Genomic DNA, 16,336 nt, shown 5'->3' with positions numbered 1-16,336 from the left:
TGGAGGAAAGTCTCTTTCACAACATTGATTTGTAGTATTTGTCCCTTACCTTTTGATCTCAAAAACGGAATTGTTAGTTAAAATTTCTGATACAGGATTCCCTCCCTCTTTTGTCTCTCTGTGCCCAATATCCTGATAAGAACTTAGCCTAAGTGCTGATGTTGGTCTCTGAGCTCTATTTGGGTTTCTGAATTATATTGTCTGACTTCCTCTGGTTGCTTAAACTATTGGTAACAGGTTCTTGACACAGAGTGTGCCTCAATATGGAAAGCTACTACTATACCATATGTGATGGGACGATGAGCTGCTTGTGTGTAAAATCCTAGTCCCTCAGAGTTTGGTCAAGTTTGCAAACCTCTGTCTGTAACGGAGCCCCTTAAACATGGCTCCGTCAGTCGCTGGCAGATTCCGACAGTGGTTGCTTTCGGAATCGCTTCCAACATAAAAGCTCCTTAACGGAAACACGTCTTCTGGACTCTCTGCGTGACAGTTTCCGGCGAGGAGTGGGTGTCCCTACAGGAGGTCCTGAAACCTCCCCACTGTTTTCGCTGGAAGTGTCTCTGAGCCATCCCTCCAGCTCCCTTTCCCTCAGCTCAGCTCCTCTCCCCCTACTGGTTCCCTCTTCAGCTGCTGAGTCTCTCCCAACCTGTGTGAGCCCTTTCACTTCCCTTCCTTCCGATGGCAGTTCCCTGACATCCACCTCCCCTCCAGGGCCCCCTTCATCCCCTCTCGCCCCCTCCTCTACGGGCGGTGAGGAGGCAAAACCCCGGAATGAACTTCCTTCATCTTCCGATGTCCCGAACACTTCTCTCCACCTGTTGCGGTTCCTGGTCTCGAAGTACTCCTCCTCCTCAGAGTCCATCTCCCCTTCCCCTTCCGATTCCAAGAATCCTTCCAACTCCTCCTCCTCATCGGTGGTCCCAAAGTATTCCCTCCGGAACCTCTCCACAGGCTGAGGTTTCCTTGGGAACCTTTGATGGAACGTTTCTATCAATACCTCGTCATTGATATCTTCTGCCATTACCCAAGTGTTTTCTGACTCCGGTTCTCCTTCCCACGCTACCAAATACTCCACCTGATCCCCCTTCCACCTGGCGTCGAGGATTTCTGCCACATGGCTGCTGCATTCCCTTTCTTCTATGACCGGTCCCCGAGTGGCCATCCCTTCTCGTCCCCCCTCATACGGTGACAGTAACGACCTGTGAAATACTGGGTGCAGTTTCATGTGGTTGGGTAACCGGAGCCTGAAAGCCACTGGGTTGACCTGTTGAATGACCTCAAAGGGACCCAATCTCCTGGGTCTTAATTTCTTACAACCTCCTTTGAACGGCAACCCTTGGGTTGACAGCCACACCCTATCTCCCACCCTTATGGTTTCACCTTCCCTTCGGTTCTTGTCTGCCTGCCTCTTGTATTCTTCCTTCGCCCTTTCTAAGTTGAGTTGGAGCTGACGATGGATTGCTTCCATTTCTTCTACAAAATGCTCGGCTGCCGGGACACCCCATCTCTCCCCTTCTCCCCCTGGGAAAGCCCTGGGATGACACCCATAATTAGCCAAGAAGGGGCTCATCCCTGTGGACACATTCTCGGCATTGTTGTAGGCAAATTCCGCCAGCGCCAACTTTTCTACCCAGTCATTCTCTCTGTCATTGACATAACACCTCAGGTATTGCTGGAGGACCCCGTTTGCTCTTTCCGCCTGCCCGTTGGTTTCAGGGTGCCGGGCAGTCGAAAAGTTGACCTCCACCTGCAGTAAGCTCATGAGCTTCCTCCAGAACCTGGAAGTAAATTGTTTTCCTCGGTCTGAGACCACCCTCAATGGCACCCCGTGCAACCTAAAAATGTGTTCTACAAATAACTTCGCTGTCTCTTCCGCCGTGACTGCATGCGAGCAGGCTACTAAGTGGCACATCTTTGTTAGTAGGTCTACCACCACCATGATGGCTGTTTTCCCCTTGGACTTCGGCAGATCAGTCATAAAATCTATCGACACTGCCTCCCAAGGTCGTTCTGGGGTTGGTAAGGGTTCTAATAGCCCCGCCGGTGCCCGCCTCTCCCCTTTGGCTCGCTGGCATTGCTCACACCCTCTTACATACTCCCGTACATCTTCCCTCACCTTAGGCCACCAAAATTCCCTGGTGACCAACCACATGGTTTTGTGTTGTCCAAAATGCCCCGCCGTGGGGCTGTCGTGCAACTGCTTGAGTACCCTCCCCCTTAAGTCTCCTTCAGGGATATACAGTGCCCCTTTGTAATACAAAGCTCCATTTCTTTCCTCGAAACCCCCTGGTTCCTCTCCCTCACCCCTAAGACCTCTGAGCTTATTCTGGGCGTATTCATCATTCTCTGTTTCCTCTACCAGTTCTCTTTGTCCCACCAATGCCGCCCCACACACCCAGCGGTCCTCTGGAATGACATGTCTCTCTTCGGGTGCTCCCTCCCCCTCCAAATATTCAGGTTTGCGTGAGAGAGCGTCCGCCCTAATGTTCTCTGGGCCTGGCACGTAACCAATCTCAAAGTTAAATTTGGAGAACTCCTGGGCCCATCTCACTTGCCGTTGGTTGAGCACTCGTGCCGTCCTCCAATACTCTAGGTTCTTGTGGTCAGTGCACACTTGCACCTTATGTTGTGCGCCAATTAGCAGGTGCCTCCATCTCCGGAACGCCTCATGAATGGCTAGTAGTTCTCGGTCATACACCGTGTAGTTCCTCTCGGATTTGTTCAGCTTTCGCGAAAAAAAGGCACACGGTCTCCACTCTGACTCCTCCTTCCCTGGCTGCAGAAGCACCGCCCCAATCGCTCTGTCTGATGCGTCAGTTTCCACTCTCATCGGTTTTTGTAAATCCACATGCAGGAGTTGTTGTTCCGAGGCGAAGGCCCTTTTTAGTTCCTCAAATGCTCGCTCCGCCTCCTCAGTCCAAACGAACTTCTTCTTACTGCTGAGACAGTCCGTAATGGGCGCCGTCAGGTGGGCAAAGTTTCGGATGAACTTACGATAGAAGTTCCCAAATCCTAGGAACCTCTGCACATCCTTCCTTGTTTTGGGTGTTTTCCATTCCAGCACCGCCTGGACCTTGCCGGGATCCATGGCCAATCCCTTGTCTGACAGGCGATACCCCAGGAATTCCACCTCCTTGGTATGAAACTGACACTTCTCCAGTTTCACCCACAGCTGGTTGGCTTGCAGCCTGCTCAACACTTCTCTGACGTCTCTCACATGCTGCTCCTCATTCTCAGAATACACCAACACGTCGTCTAAGAAGGCCACACAATTCTTGTAAAGCAAAGGCCCCAGGACGTGGTTCATAAACGATTGAAAGCACGCGGAGCCTCCTTGTAGGCCGAAGGGCATAACTAAATATTCAAATGCCCCCAAAGGGGTGAACATGGTGGTTTTCCATTCATCCCCCTTCCTTATTCGTATCAGGTTGTACGCCCCCCTTAGGTCCAGTTTAGTAAAAATCTTTCCCTTCCTGACCCTTGTCAAAATGTCGTCAATCCTGGGCATAGGGAAAGCCACTGGTTCTGACACTGCATTTAAGGCCCTGAAGTCACACACAAGCCTCGGCTTGTTCGTGTTTTTTTTTATCCACAAAAAACACTGGGCTGCCCCCCACCGCCCTGGACTCTCTGATGAACCCTCTCTTCAGGTTCTTGTCAATGAACTCTCTTAGCTCCTGCATCTCTCTGTCTGACATGGCGTACAGCTTGCCTACAGGGAGCTGTGCCCCAGGGAGTAAATTGATTTGACAGTCAAAGGGCCTATGCGGGGGTAGTTGGTCAGCTTCCCTTTCGCTGAAGACGTCGCGGAGATCTGCGTATTGTCGTGGTACCTTCACGTTCTCCGTTACTTCAGTCCCTGCTAGGGTGGCTTGGGCCCCTGCCAAACCCTTTCCCTCTTTGCAGTGTTCTAAGCAATGTGCTGAACCAAAAGAAACCACTCTCTGATGCCAGCCCACCAGCGGATCATGTAACGCTAGCCAGCTCATCCCCAATATAATGGGAGCTCCTCCCAAGGTGGCCACATTAAACGCTATCAGTTCGGTGTGCCTTGCCACCTTCATTATCATTGGGACGGTCTGCAAGCTGACTTCTCCTCCCAACAGCTCCCTGCCATCGATCGTGGTCACCTGCAGGGGGTTGCTTAAAGGGATCGTCTGTATCTGGTGTTCAGCTGCAAACTCTTTGCTCATGAAATTGCAGGAGCTGCCTGAGTCCAACAGCGCCTTTATCTTTAGAGGGTGTCCGTTTGGCAGCTCTAGCGCCACTTCTATCACTAGGGCGGGTTTAGGAGGTTCTGGCGTGGGCACTTTCACTGCTCTTTGGCCTGGCTGCTGTGCCCCGACGGTGGCAGCCAGGCGTTGGCTTTTACTTGCTTCGGTATTTCTTCCTCTCTTCCCTCCACAGCTCCTACCATCCCTTGCCATTCCTTCCTCTGGGGGCAGACTCTGGCAAAGTGACCTGGCTGTTGGCAGAGATAGCATTTCCGGGCGCCTTTTCCCTCCTTCTTTCCCCCCTCACTGGGCTTTGAAACTGCGCGCGCGCGCGCTGTTCCGATTTCCATCGGCTCTGCCGGCGGGAAAGTTGGCTCTGGAATGTCTGGAATGCGGAACTCCTTCCAACGTTCCCCCTTCCCTTCCCGCCTCTCCAATGCTCTCGCCTCCTGGCGCGCTCCTATGGTCAGCGCTGATTTGGTCAGCTGGTCCATAGACTCCGCCCTGGGCGCCCGGGAAAGTTCGTCTTTCACAGCCGAAGAAAGCCCTTCTTCAAAGAGCATTTGAATGGGTTCCGCCGATAGATCCCACCCCAATTTATGGATCAACATGGTGAACTCAGTCCAGTACTCACGGACAGATCGGCTCCCCTGTTTGCAAGCCATTAACTGTCTGCGGACCACTCCCTGTTCAATATCGCTGGAAAACATCAGATCCATGGCGCGAAAGAACTTCATCGTGTCCTTTAGGACGTCACTATTCGCTGCCATCAGGGGTCTAACCCAGTCTCTCGCCCCCTTTTCAAGATGCCCAATCACGAAAGCCACTCGTGATTCCTCGTCAGGGAATTCATCAAACTGCAGATTGAGGGCATATTGCATCTCTGTCCGAAAGCCATGATAGTCTTTGGGCTCCCCCCCAAACTTCTGCACCAATCCTGGTACCTTTCTGACGAGCTGGGTGTCTTTCCCCTTTTTGTCTGCATCCTGAGCCCTCCTCTCCTCAAGCCTCGCCGTCTGCAGCGCTAGCTGGACCTCCAACACCCGGTACCTTTCTTCCAGGCTTGGACCCGCTCCAGCTCCTGCTTCTCCGGTTCCGGCTGGGTTGCTCATGATGCCTTCTCCTGCACAAGCTGCTCACGGAGACTGTCGGAATGCTGTGATGGGACGATGAGCTGCTTGTGTGTAAAATCCTAGTCCCTCAGAGTTTGGTCAAGTTTGCAAACCTCTGTCTGTAACGGAGCCCCTTAAACATGGCTCCGTCAGTCGCTGGCAGATTCCGACAGTGGTTGCTTTCGGAATCGCTTCCAACATAAAAGCTCCTTAACGGAAACACGTCTTCTGGACTCTCTGCGTGACAGTTTCCGGCGAGGAGTGGGTGTCCCTACAGGAGGTCCTGAAACCTCCCCACTGTTTTCGCTGGAAGTGTCTCTGAGCCATCCCTCCAGCTCCCTTTCCCTCAGCTCAGCTCCTCTCCCCCTACTGGTTCCCTCTTCAGCTGCTGAGTCTCTCCCAACCTGTGTGAGCCCTTTCACTTCCCTTCCTTCCGATGGCAGTTCCCTGACACCATAAACATCAGTATGCCTACCTACCGTCCTACTTTTTTTCCTGTGTCTTTCAATTCTGGTTTGATGGGCTATATATATATATATATATATATATACTCTGGAGCACTAGGAAGGTTCAGATGGATCAGGCAGGTTTGTTTGCTTTCCCTACTCTATGCTCTGCTTATTTGTGGGGAATTTAAGATAATCTTCTTTTTTAAAATATATTATTCCATTTCCTTTGCCTTTCTCCTTTAATCTCTGAGGTAGGTCTTCCTAAGTATAAGTAGGTGAGGCACATGGTGTTGTTTCATTCCAATACTTGAGGATGGATTATGTAGCCAAGAATCCCAAAAACTGTTGCAGATTTCTAATAGTTGTCTTGTCAAAGCACTTTTAAGTGACTTCATGCTAAGTGGGGTTTTTTTATAATAATTTTTTATTCATTTTCCAAACATTTTTATACAATCAACTCATATTAACTCTCACATTCATCAATTCCAAACATTTTTATACAATCAACTCATATTAACTCTCACATTCATCAATTTTTAACTTCCCTCAGTTTCTCTGCCAATCTTTCCTTAAAATTTCTATTGTTAACGCATTTCTGAACTTATTATTGCCTTTAATCATTCCTCTTCCTTTCTCCTACTTTCTTTTTTACAATATTTCTTAATTTTTCACAGAGACTCTTCAAAACCAACAAGCGTTGTCTGTGCATCACATATGCTTTTCAGATAATCTGTAAATTTCCCCCAGTCCTCGATAAACTTTTGGTCTTTCTGATATCGAATCTTCCCAGTCAGTTTATCCAACTCCGCATATTCAGTCAGTTTCATTCTCCATTCTTCCACAGTTGGAATTTCTTCCTGCTTCCATCTTTGCGCCAGAAGTATTCTTGCAGCTGTTACAGCGTATTGGAAAAGTTTACAATCTTTTCTATTAATTTCATTACCTACCAATCCTAGTAAGAAGGCTTCTGGTTTTCTAACAAATGTATATCTCAACATCTTTTTCAATTCCTTATATATCGTTTCCCAGAAGCCGTTCACCTTTTTGCATTCCCACCACATATGATAGAAAGTTCCTTCTTTTTCTTTACATTTCCAACACTTGTTACATGTTTTATACATTTTAGCTAATTTAACTGGCGTTATGTACCATCTATATACCATTTTCATTACATTTTCCTTCAACGCGGTACACGCCGTAAATTTTAACCTTTCATTCCATAATTTCGTCCAATCATCATGTTGTATATTATAACCAAAGTCTCTGGCCCAATGTATCATTACTGATTTCACCTCTTCATCTTTTGTATGCCATTCCAACAACATTCTATACATTTTAGACAAATTTTTATACTCATTATTCAATACCTCTATTTGAAATTTTGATTCTTTTCCTTCATATCCACACATTTTACAGTCTTTTTTAAACATTTCACTAATCTGGTAGTAGTGCAACCAATCATAAACAAATTCTTTCACCTCTTCGTAAGTCTTCATTTTCCATCCCCCCCCCTCTCTTACTATCAATTCTCCATAAGTTATCCACCTCCCCCTCATGTTTATCTTTTTCACACTCATCGCTTCCAATGGTGAAAGCCAATGGGGGAGTCTTGGTTCCAACAAATTTTTATACCTCTCCCACACCTCTATCAATGATCTTCGAAAAATGTGGTTTTCAAATCCTTTATGAATTTTTTTCTTTTCATACCACAGATATGCATGCCACCCGAATCTATTATCAAATCCTTCTAAATCTAACAACTCTTCATTCACTAATTTAATCCATTCCTTTAACCAACAGAGGCATGATGCTTCATAATATAGTTTCAAGTCTGGCAGGGCAAAGCCACCTCTTTCTCTCGCATCTGTTAATAACTTAAACTCATTCTAAGTGTTTTTTGCACATTGTTCAATAGTAATAAGGGGAAATGTTTAATCCTATGTAACATGAAATAAAATAAATCTTGCTCTTCAGATTTTACTTTTGGATAAAATTGGTCAAGTCTTGTTATTTAACATACTCACTGCATAATATACACCAAAATTCTTCTTTAGTCATCTGCCGCATATTGTGAAATAATCAACCATATATCTATTCTGATAAAATTCCTGGGGAAAACTTTGCACCTTTTACTTTTCAGTAGCTGTTCTGAATATTTTTTTGTGTGTAGCTGGGGGAATAATTTATCATCAAGGTTTTCCAATGGTTTCATCAGTGAAAGCATTTCAGCTTGCCCAACAGAATGATCTCCCCTCTCCCCCTGCACAGGCTGTTCAGGGAGGGTCTCCAGGCCCCTCAGAGGTCATTGGGGGATACATGGGGGAGGAGAGGAATGTCTCATTCTGCTAGTGTTGTGCATCTGCTTAGTTGAATCAGGTCCAAAGTGCTTTAAAATATTTGTTTAGACATAATGATAATCCCATGTGTGTTCATAAGTAAACTGATTATATTGATTTTTTTAAAAACAACAACAACCCAACGTTGGAGAAACAGCATACGCAAAGTTAGTATATTCAGAAATAGCAAACAGAAGTCATTTTGGTTATAGTGTAAAATCTCAACATTTTATTTAACTTCCAACAAAAGACAGGGAAGAAAGAAATATGACTCTCTGTGTATCGTGATCACAATACTTCAGTACTGTAAATCTCAAAGCCATCAAATTACAGTGGTGCCTCGCAAGACAAAATTAATCCATTCCGCAAGTCTCTTTGTCTTGCGGTTTTTTCGTCTTGCGAAGCACGGCTATTAGCGGCTTAGCGGCTATTAGCGGCTTAGCGGCTTTAAGAAAAAGGAAACAAACTCGCAAGACGTCTTGCGAAGCAAGCCCATAGGGAAATTCGTCTTGCGGAATGACTCAAAAAACAGAAAACTCTTTCGTCTAGCGAGTTTTTCGTCTTGCGAGGCATTCGCCTTGCGGGGCACCACTGTACAAACATTTTGCAACAACTATGGCCACAACAATGGCATTCCAGCTGTTACCTTTCCTGAAGTGCCACTCTTGTCAGAAATGTGTCTCATTCAGCAGCTTGTTTCAGGTTCTGAAAAGGTTCTTCCAGGTTTTGTAAACAATTCTAGGTATGATGTAATAAGATGGAGTTTTGGAAAAAATCCTGTCTGGACCATGTGTTGCATATCACACAAATTGTGTAATTCTCGGGTTATTTTTCAAGGGATTGGTCCCCCCTCCTTCCCAGTCTTCATTCTCTTAAAGCGCCACCTGCTGTCACCTACGTACTACCCTTTGCAAATATTCACAAGGCGTTAGGGTCAACTAGAGGCTCTTAAGTACAGAATTAAACTAGCACCATCCCATAATTGAGCCGGCATAAATACATATTTATAGTTATCAATGGTAGTTTAGGCCATTCTTGATTTTTCTTGATAGGCAAACATTATGAAAGCCCTAATCCTTACTTGGACAGAAATGACGCAGCTACACCCATTAGTCCTCTGGCTGTTGCAAAGGGCTACCATGGCCTCACGATGTAGTTGCAGGCAAGCTTCCAGGTGGAGCTGGTGGTGGAGAGCAACCTTCTAGTCTCTGGCCAGTGACTGGGGCCAGTCTGGTCTTTCCCTTTCCCTGATGTTCTTCCTGCTAGGGTGGGGTGCAACCTGCCATTGGTCCTTAGTCCTGTGGATGGGGCTGGCAGGGCCAGAGTGCCTTTGCTTCCCTTCTGGAGGTACAGGACAGCTCTATATACCATGCTGACATCGCCTGAACTTTGTACCACCTCAGCAGAAAAAGTACAGAAAGCTATGTTTTCTCCCTGGTCTACCTTCAGGCAACATGTCTTAAATCTGAGAGGCAGGAGGGAGACAACTTTTCCAGGGCCTGTCTTACTTAGGAGCTACTCTTTCTTCAGAGAACACATCTTCCCTATGTGACTGCACAGAGTTGACAAAAGCAAGTTTGCATTACCCATAGCTGCTTATGTACATACATGGGCGACCTTCTCTTGCAGTAGTATCTGGTATGACTTATCACGGAGATCTTGCAGTAGTTTCAACAGTGCATACATGCAGTATCGAAAGATACCTTAAAAGGGAAGGATAATGCCGTGAACAAGCCTAGCCTCTTGCTGTGTCACTAAAATATATGGCTTTGCATTCTATTTATTACTTGGATTTCTAGCTTGAACCAGCCCATTCCTTCAGACAGGATAGAAATACCCACCGAAGCACAAATAACACAGTGCAAGGATTACTATTACTCTACATCTGTTTTATTTGAACAATTAAAATCAGCCCGAGTAAAAATCCCTTACAATTTATCTAGAAACTATTCAGGGTTTGACATGTCTTCAGTTCCATGACATGCCTCTTTTTGCTACCTTGGTCTGCAGATAGTGTAGTCAAAATGGTGATCCAGGTTGATCTTAAGGATCGTAATGCAGCAGAGTGGAGAAGGTGACCTCAGGAGTTCTGCGTGGTCCTTTAGGCCTTCACAGGTCAAAACCATGATTTTCAGTTACATTCAGAAGCTGATCGGATGCTGGTGCTGCAGGATCTCTTCTGCCGTTTTATAATTTTCAGTTTATTGATGATTTCATTGTTTTTAATTTGTTGATTTGTGCTTGAGGAGCATGGTTAAATCAAATAAAATTGCCACTGCAGTGGGATTGAGGGTGTGCAGGTCTCTACCCACAACCCACCAAAGCGTCCTTTGTAGCGATCTCTTTTGGATGGAAACAGCTGTCTTGAGGACAGTGAGGACTCTGGATCCCTTCCTGCTGTAGTGGTGAAATAAGGCCTTTGAGAAAATGCATGACTGCACAGATACAGCTTCATGATCACTGCCAAGTTATTTCTTGTGTCCTCTCTTTGACTTCCATTATTGTGTGTGGCCAAAACTAATTGACTCTGTGGGATGAGCAGATGCTGAAAATATGAGCAATTTTGTCAGGGTCATGAAAGAGGCAGCAGCAGAAGTGCAGCTTTTTTTGTGTAAGTACATTACATTTGCAGTAAATGGAAGAACACCCATTTGAATTTTTTTGAATACTTCCAAACCTGTTTTAGAATTCACATTTTTAGATAAAAATGCTTAGCACTTTGTCCAACAAATCAGGCTTGTTACTCCATCTTTCCTACCAATTTTTTAAAAAGAAGACGCTTTGAAAAGAATTAACTAGTCTTGTGGGGGTGCCTGTGATACACAAGAAAAAGTTGTTAAGTATAGTGGTGTTGCTGAAAAATCCATCGAGATATATTCCAGAGTGGCAGAACAGAAAATCCGTATCCCATCTGGCTATAATGCCAAAATAAGTAGGAAGATCTGGCTGGCACTAGAGGAAAAAAAGAACTCATTCTATTGTGATGTTGGGAAGGAGGTTTCATGCAAGGACATGTCTCCATTCCAGCCCCGTCTTCTGTTGCTGTCAGGAATGACTGGCGAAAACAGAAGTGGGAGCGGAAATTTCCCATGTATGCTTGTTCGTCTCACACCCAGAACTGAAATCAATCTAGTGAATACTATCTGTATTTACTGTTGCTGCTGTTTTCATTCCACAAATGATATGTGATGGATTGCCGTCCCCGTGCCCCGCATTGCGTTTCTTTGCATTGAAATAAATGGCGTGGAACATGGGTAGGCAAACTAAGGCCCAGGGGCTGGATCCAGCCCAATCACCTTCTAAATCCGGCCCGCAGACGGTCCAGGAATCAGCATTTTTTTACATGAGTAGAATGTGTCCTTTTATTTAAAATGCATCTCTGGGTTATTTGTGGGGCCTGCCTGGTGTTTTTGCATAAGTAGAATGTGTGCTTTTATTTAAAATGCATCTCTGGGTTATTTGTGGGGCATAGGAATTTGTTCATTTTTTTTCTTTCCAAAATATAGTCCGGCCCCCCACAAGGTCTGAGGGACAGTGGACCGGCCCCCTGCTGAAAAAAGTTGCTGACCCCTGGCGTGGAATAATGCAATGACAACATAACTTACATAATTTACACTTGCTATAAAATTGTTTTGATATGGTACATGATGCTTGAAAAAATAATAGCATCAATGGAAATTTTAAAAATTATGAAGGGTCAGACAACTGTTGTAAGCTATTTCTATAAATGGTGGTTGTGCAACAAGGCTAAGAAGCGAGATGGGTCAAGCAATCCTAAGCCCTGGTCCTGAGCAGCAAGACTGAGCAGAGTTAAAGGTCAACCCCATACCTGAAGTCTTGTTGGCTTGTTCCAGCCAGGGCAAAAGTGGCATTTGTGTGTGTGTTTCATCATTTTTTCATGCACCTCTCAGGGGAATGGACTATATTGGGATCCATGGCTGTCCCTACTCTCTGCATTGCTGTTTTGAAGCTCCTACATTGGATAACCTGTATTTAATGTGTCTGACACAGTATTATTTGCCTCAGGGCTCAGTCCTGTTATGTTGGTTTGCAGGGCCCTTTTATGCAAGCCTTTCTCTGGCTCAGATTTGGGTTTAGCTATTACGGAAGTTGAAACCTTCCACCTCTTTACCTTGTGGCTCCTCCAAGACATGCATAAAGAAGCAGACTAAACATAATGGGAAGTATAAAAAGATGGCATCCTTGAGAAGTATCGGAATTCATATTTTTTTGATATTTATGATATTTTCAAGATAGCAGCTAACTACAATCCCAATCTCTTATATGTTCTCCTCCCCTCCAGTACAATATCTTCAGTTTCAAGAAAAAATGCCTCTTTTCTTTTTGCATTTATTTGAAGGTAATTAAGGAAGTTTGCAGCAACTATATTGGAGCTACAGATTCAGATGGACCTTCATCTAATTCTCCCGTTCACAAGACTGAACTGGAAAAGGTAATTGTACAATAAGACTACTGGAAAACGCAGTGTATGAGTGTTGCACCATGAAATATGGGTAGTTAACCTTTTCTGAGAATAATGGTTTGGTTGAGAGTCTCTTCATATATGTCACTATCTTAAATGAGGATTTCTACATTTTTAAGTAATACATTTTTGCTAGTTGTGTGCTAATCATTTCAGGCACACAGACTTGCAAAACAAGCACCCTTCCCCATGTCTGTTTTGAAAAAATTGGAAGATCGCTGTCCTTTTAGTTTTCTTGTTAATTACCTTTCATTTTTGGTTTCCTGATCTGCCTGATCTTTAAAGTCAAACATGGTAGACAAATGATACCCTCCAGTTTCAGGGCATGAAGCCCAGGGAACCATTGGAGACATACCATACTTTTCCGTGGATAAGATGAGGTTTTCCCCCTTAAAAACCATGCTAAAAAGTGGTCATCGTCTTATACATGGATAGTGCATAGGGTGGGCGTTTGATTGGTTGCTGTCAGCGGCTATTGTGCGTGTTATTGATTGCTGCGTCAATGGGTGGTGTCGATTGTCCAACGCTGCAGCAATTGGGCAGGCAATTGGCAGCTTCTGCTGGCGAGGGGACAGACAGGAGGCGGATTTTGAGAGGCGTGTGCAGGTGAGCAGTTTTTGGCATTCCCCCCCTTAAAAAGCTCAACAACCCTCGGTAATCCCCCCCCCAAAAAAAGCTCAACAGCTCTGGGCAGTGCTCCGCAAAAAAAGCTTTGCCATCTCCCCCCATTTTCTGAAATTTCAGTCCCCCCAAATAGGGGGCATCTTATACATGGGGGCGTCTTATAGATGAAAAAGCACGGTAATTTTCCTCTGGGCTGCTTTGCTTAGTCCTCTGGGTGTTCTGCCCTGATGTGCTGTGCTGCCCAGGGCATTAGGGTGATGGAGGAGAGAAAGGAAAACTTGGTTTCCATTCACTGCACACCCCTGCTGCCACTGTTCCTGCTGCTGCTGCTGCTGCTCCTCCCTGCAAGTTAGCAGAACAGATGAGGAGGAGATGTGTACTTTGGGTGCTGGGGCATCAGCCTGTGTGGAGGAAAACGAATTACAAAAAAGTAATTTTCTGTTACTGCAAAAAGGAAATGGGAAAAATGCTTTCCCTCAAAACAACTGCAACACGCTCACACAGGAATAAGAGCAATCTTCTTCTGCAACTGCTGTGAATGTTGTTTTTGGCACAGTGTTTGCCAAAGAGAGCTCTGACTGTTTGTGAGCACAGAAGTTATAAGGACAGGCAGGATTCCAGCACCATTATTCAGATATTTTCAGGAACATCAGCACAATGAAGGAATGCTTAAATTTTGGAGCATAGTGAGATCAAGGACTAAATATATGCATAAAGAAAATGAATATAGAAATCCCTGGGAGGTGGAATGAAGAGAAAGAGGGTAAAAGGTGTACTGTGAAAAGATTTAACAGCTCTTTTCAGATGTACATGTGGATAGGCTAATTTTGTTCCTGTTATCTTTTCTTAGCACCACAAATATAAAAAGCATTGTGCAGTAAGGCTGCTATCAGTTGGGACCTCTGCATGACTGGGAGTTCTGAGTTGATGGAAGTCTACCCAGAAGCAGTAGCAGCAGCAGCTGTTCATGGCTAGGCTCCTCTCCTACAGGCATCTTCTCTGACACATGACTGTCCAGGGGCAGGCCAGTCACAAGTAAAAGGGTCATAGTTGTGGCTGGGTGGGAATTTAGAGGTGAAGCCAAACATTGCTAAAAAAGTGGTTTTAAGGAGGCATTTAATCGCAATGCAAGTGATCTGGTGTCAGATAAAGGCTAGAATGAACTCCCTCTTCTGTTAGGAGAACACTGACAAACTGGAACGTGTCCAGAGGAGGGCAACCAAAATGGTCAAAGGCCTGGAAACGATGCCTTATGAGGAACGGCTAAGGGAGCTGGGCATGTTTAGCCTGGAGAAGAGGAAGCTAAGGGGTGATATGATAGCCATGTTCAAATATATAAAAGGATGTCACATAGAGGAGGGAGAAAGGTTGTTTTCTGCTGCTCCAGAGAAGCGGACACGGAGCAATGGATCCAAACTACAAGAAAGAAGATTCCACCTAAACATTAGGAAGAACTTCCTGACAGTAAGAGCTGTTCGACAGTGGAATTTGCTGCCAAGGAGTGTGGTGGAGTCTCCTTCTTTGGAGGTCTTTAAGCAGAGGCTTGACAACCATATGTCAGGAGTGCTCTGATGGTGTTTCCTGCTTGGCAGGGGGTTGGACTCGATGGCCCTTGTGGTCTCTTCCAACTCTATGATTCTATGAGAATAGCAAGAACACTGAGGAGAATGATCCAAGGTCGGTCAAGTAAAGGCCATGGGCAGAAATGTAATGGGAAATAAGGGCAGAGGTATAGTCTCTATTAGGAAATGCAATACTTTACATTTTGTTACTGAGCTCCACATGACTCCCCCGGGTCATTTATAAATAACTACAGAAGGAAAGTAAATCTGGACTGCGGTTTATATAGAGAGAATCAAAGCACTTTGATCATTTTTTACAGAAGTATTGTGCAGATAATTCCACAGTGGAGGAATAATGTAATATTGAGTGGGTTTGACAAATATTATGTATTTAATGCTTCTGTGAAAAGGTTAATTTTTGAAAATAAATTATTGACTGTCTCAAATTTGTCCCATGGCCAGATAAATAGTTGGCACATTCTGATTCATAATACATCAGTTCCAATGTGACCCCATTACTAATGACCTAGTTCTTTTCTCCTGCAGAAACTATCTTCAGAAAGACCAAGTTCTGATGGTGAGGGGATTGTAGAAAATGGAATAGCTGTCATCTGTAATGGAAAAGAGCAAGGTAATATGCTACTGACAGTGTTTGAGTCACACCATAAAATGTTCACAGTATTTTAAGTGCTGGAAAGGTGAAAAGAAAAATGGAATTTTCATATACATTCACTCTGAGGAAAGGTTCATTCTGCCAGCTTGATTCATAACGATGTCCAGTTGTATCGCAACGTAGCTGAAAACCTGTTCCTTAAGCTGAGGAACCACCACACAAAATTTGGTTACAATATCTTAAGAGGTCTCCAAATGCATAGACAACAACTTTCCAAAGTATATAGTAGATGCCGGGCTGCTGTTAAAGATGCAGGTGTGAAATTTTGAAATCTTGCAAGACTGACACATGCATGCTTTTCTTAATAGTAAAGAGGAAAAAGAGCTCTAAGACAGATTCCAAGGGCACTGTGTCTAAAGTAACAGGGAAGAAGATAACAAAGATAATTGGCCTAGGAAAGAAGAAGCCCTCCACAGATGAACAAACCTCATCAGCTGAAGAAGATATCCCAACTTGTGGTGAGTAACTTCCCATGTTGTTACCTGCAATTAAACTTGAAAGGGCAACAGGTAGAAAAAGCTCCACCAAACTTCAGTATTTAGTGGTGTTTCAATCTCCTAGGTTTGCTGTTACATTCCTCTTTCACCCACTGAATTTGGGCTCTGATGATTTAATAGTAGCTTTAAAGATTATGGCATCTCCACTCTCATCTGTGTCCCAACTTCAAATGTGGTTGAGAAGACTTAAGCAGTGCTTAGGTTCACTTTCCACAAGACCTGGCTTTCTTTGTATGGACCACAGATCATAATTTAAAACAAATTCTGGTCTGTTTTTAAACAATCCAGCTTCAAAGTATGGGTTATGAAGCTTAAACACTCTTCATTTTAACCAGAATCTTTGATTTGCAGGTATTGACAAGCCAGGTTTTGTGGAAAGTGCAACT

General features: G+C 44.7%; 1 protein-coding gene across 5 annotated transcripts in view; it reads left to right on the top strand.

The window, feature by feature from the left end:
* The window catches only part of AFAP1 (actin filament associated protein 1), a 60,699-nt gene that overhangs the window by 21,082 nt on the left and 23,281 nt on the right, over positions 1–16,336 (top strand). For all 5 annotated transcript variants that reach the window (XM_081015160.1, XM_081015158.1, XM_081015159.1 and 2 more), the window contains exons 7-9: positions 12,472–12,564; positions 15,327–15,411; positions 15,762–15,911. In XM_081015160.1, the coding sequence (XP_080871286.1) occupies positions 12,472–12,564; positions 15,327–15,411; positions 15,762–15,911 (328 nt within the window). The remainder of the gene's footprint in view (positions 1–12,471; positions 12,565–15,326; positions 15,412–15,761; positions 15,912–16,336) is intronic.

Source organism: Podarcis pityusensis, assembly GCF_964106645.2.
Source record: "Podarcis pityusensis genome assembly, chromosome: 7".
Taxonomy (NCBI): Eukaryota; Metazoa; Chordata; class Lepidosauria; order Squamata; family Lacertidae; genus Podarcis; species Podarcis pityusensis.
This window is presented reverse-complemented; position numbering and strand designations above follow the sequence as displayed.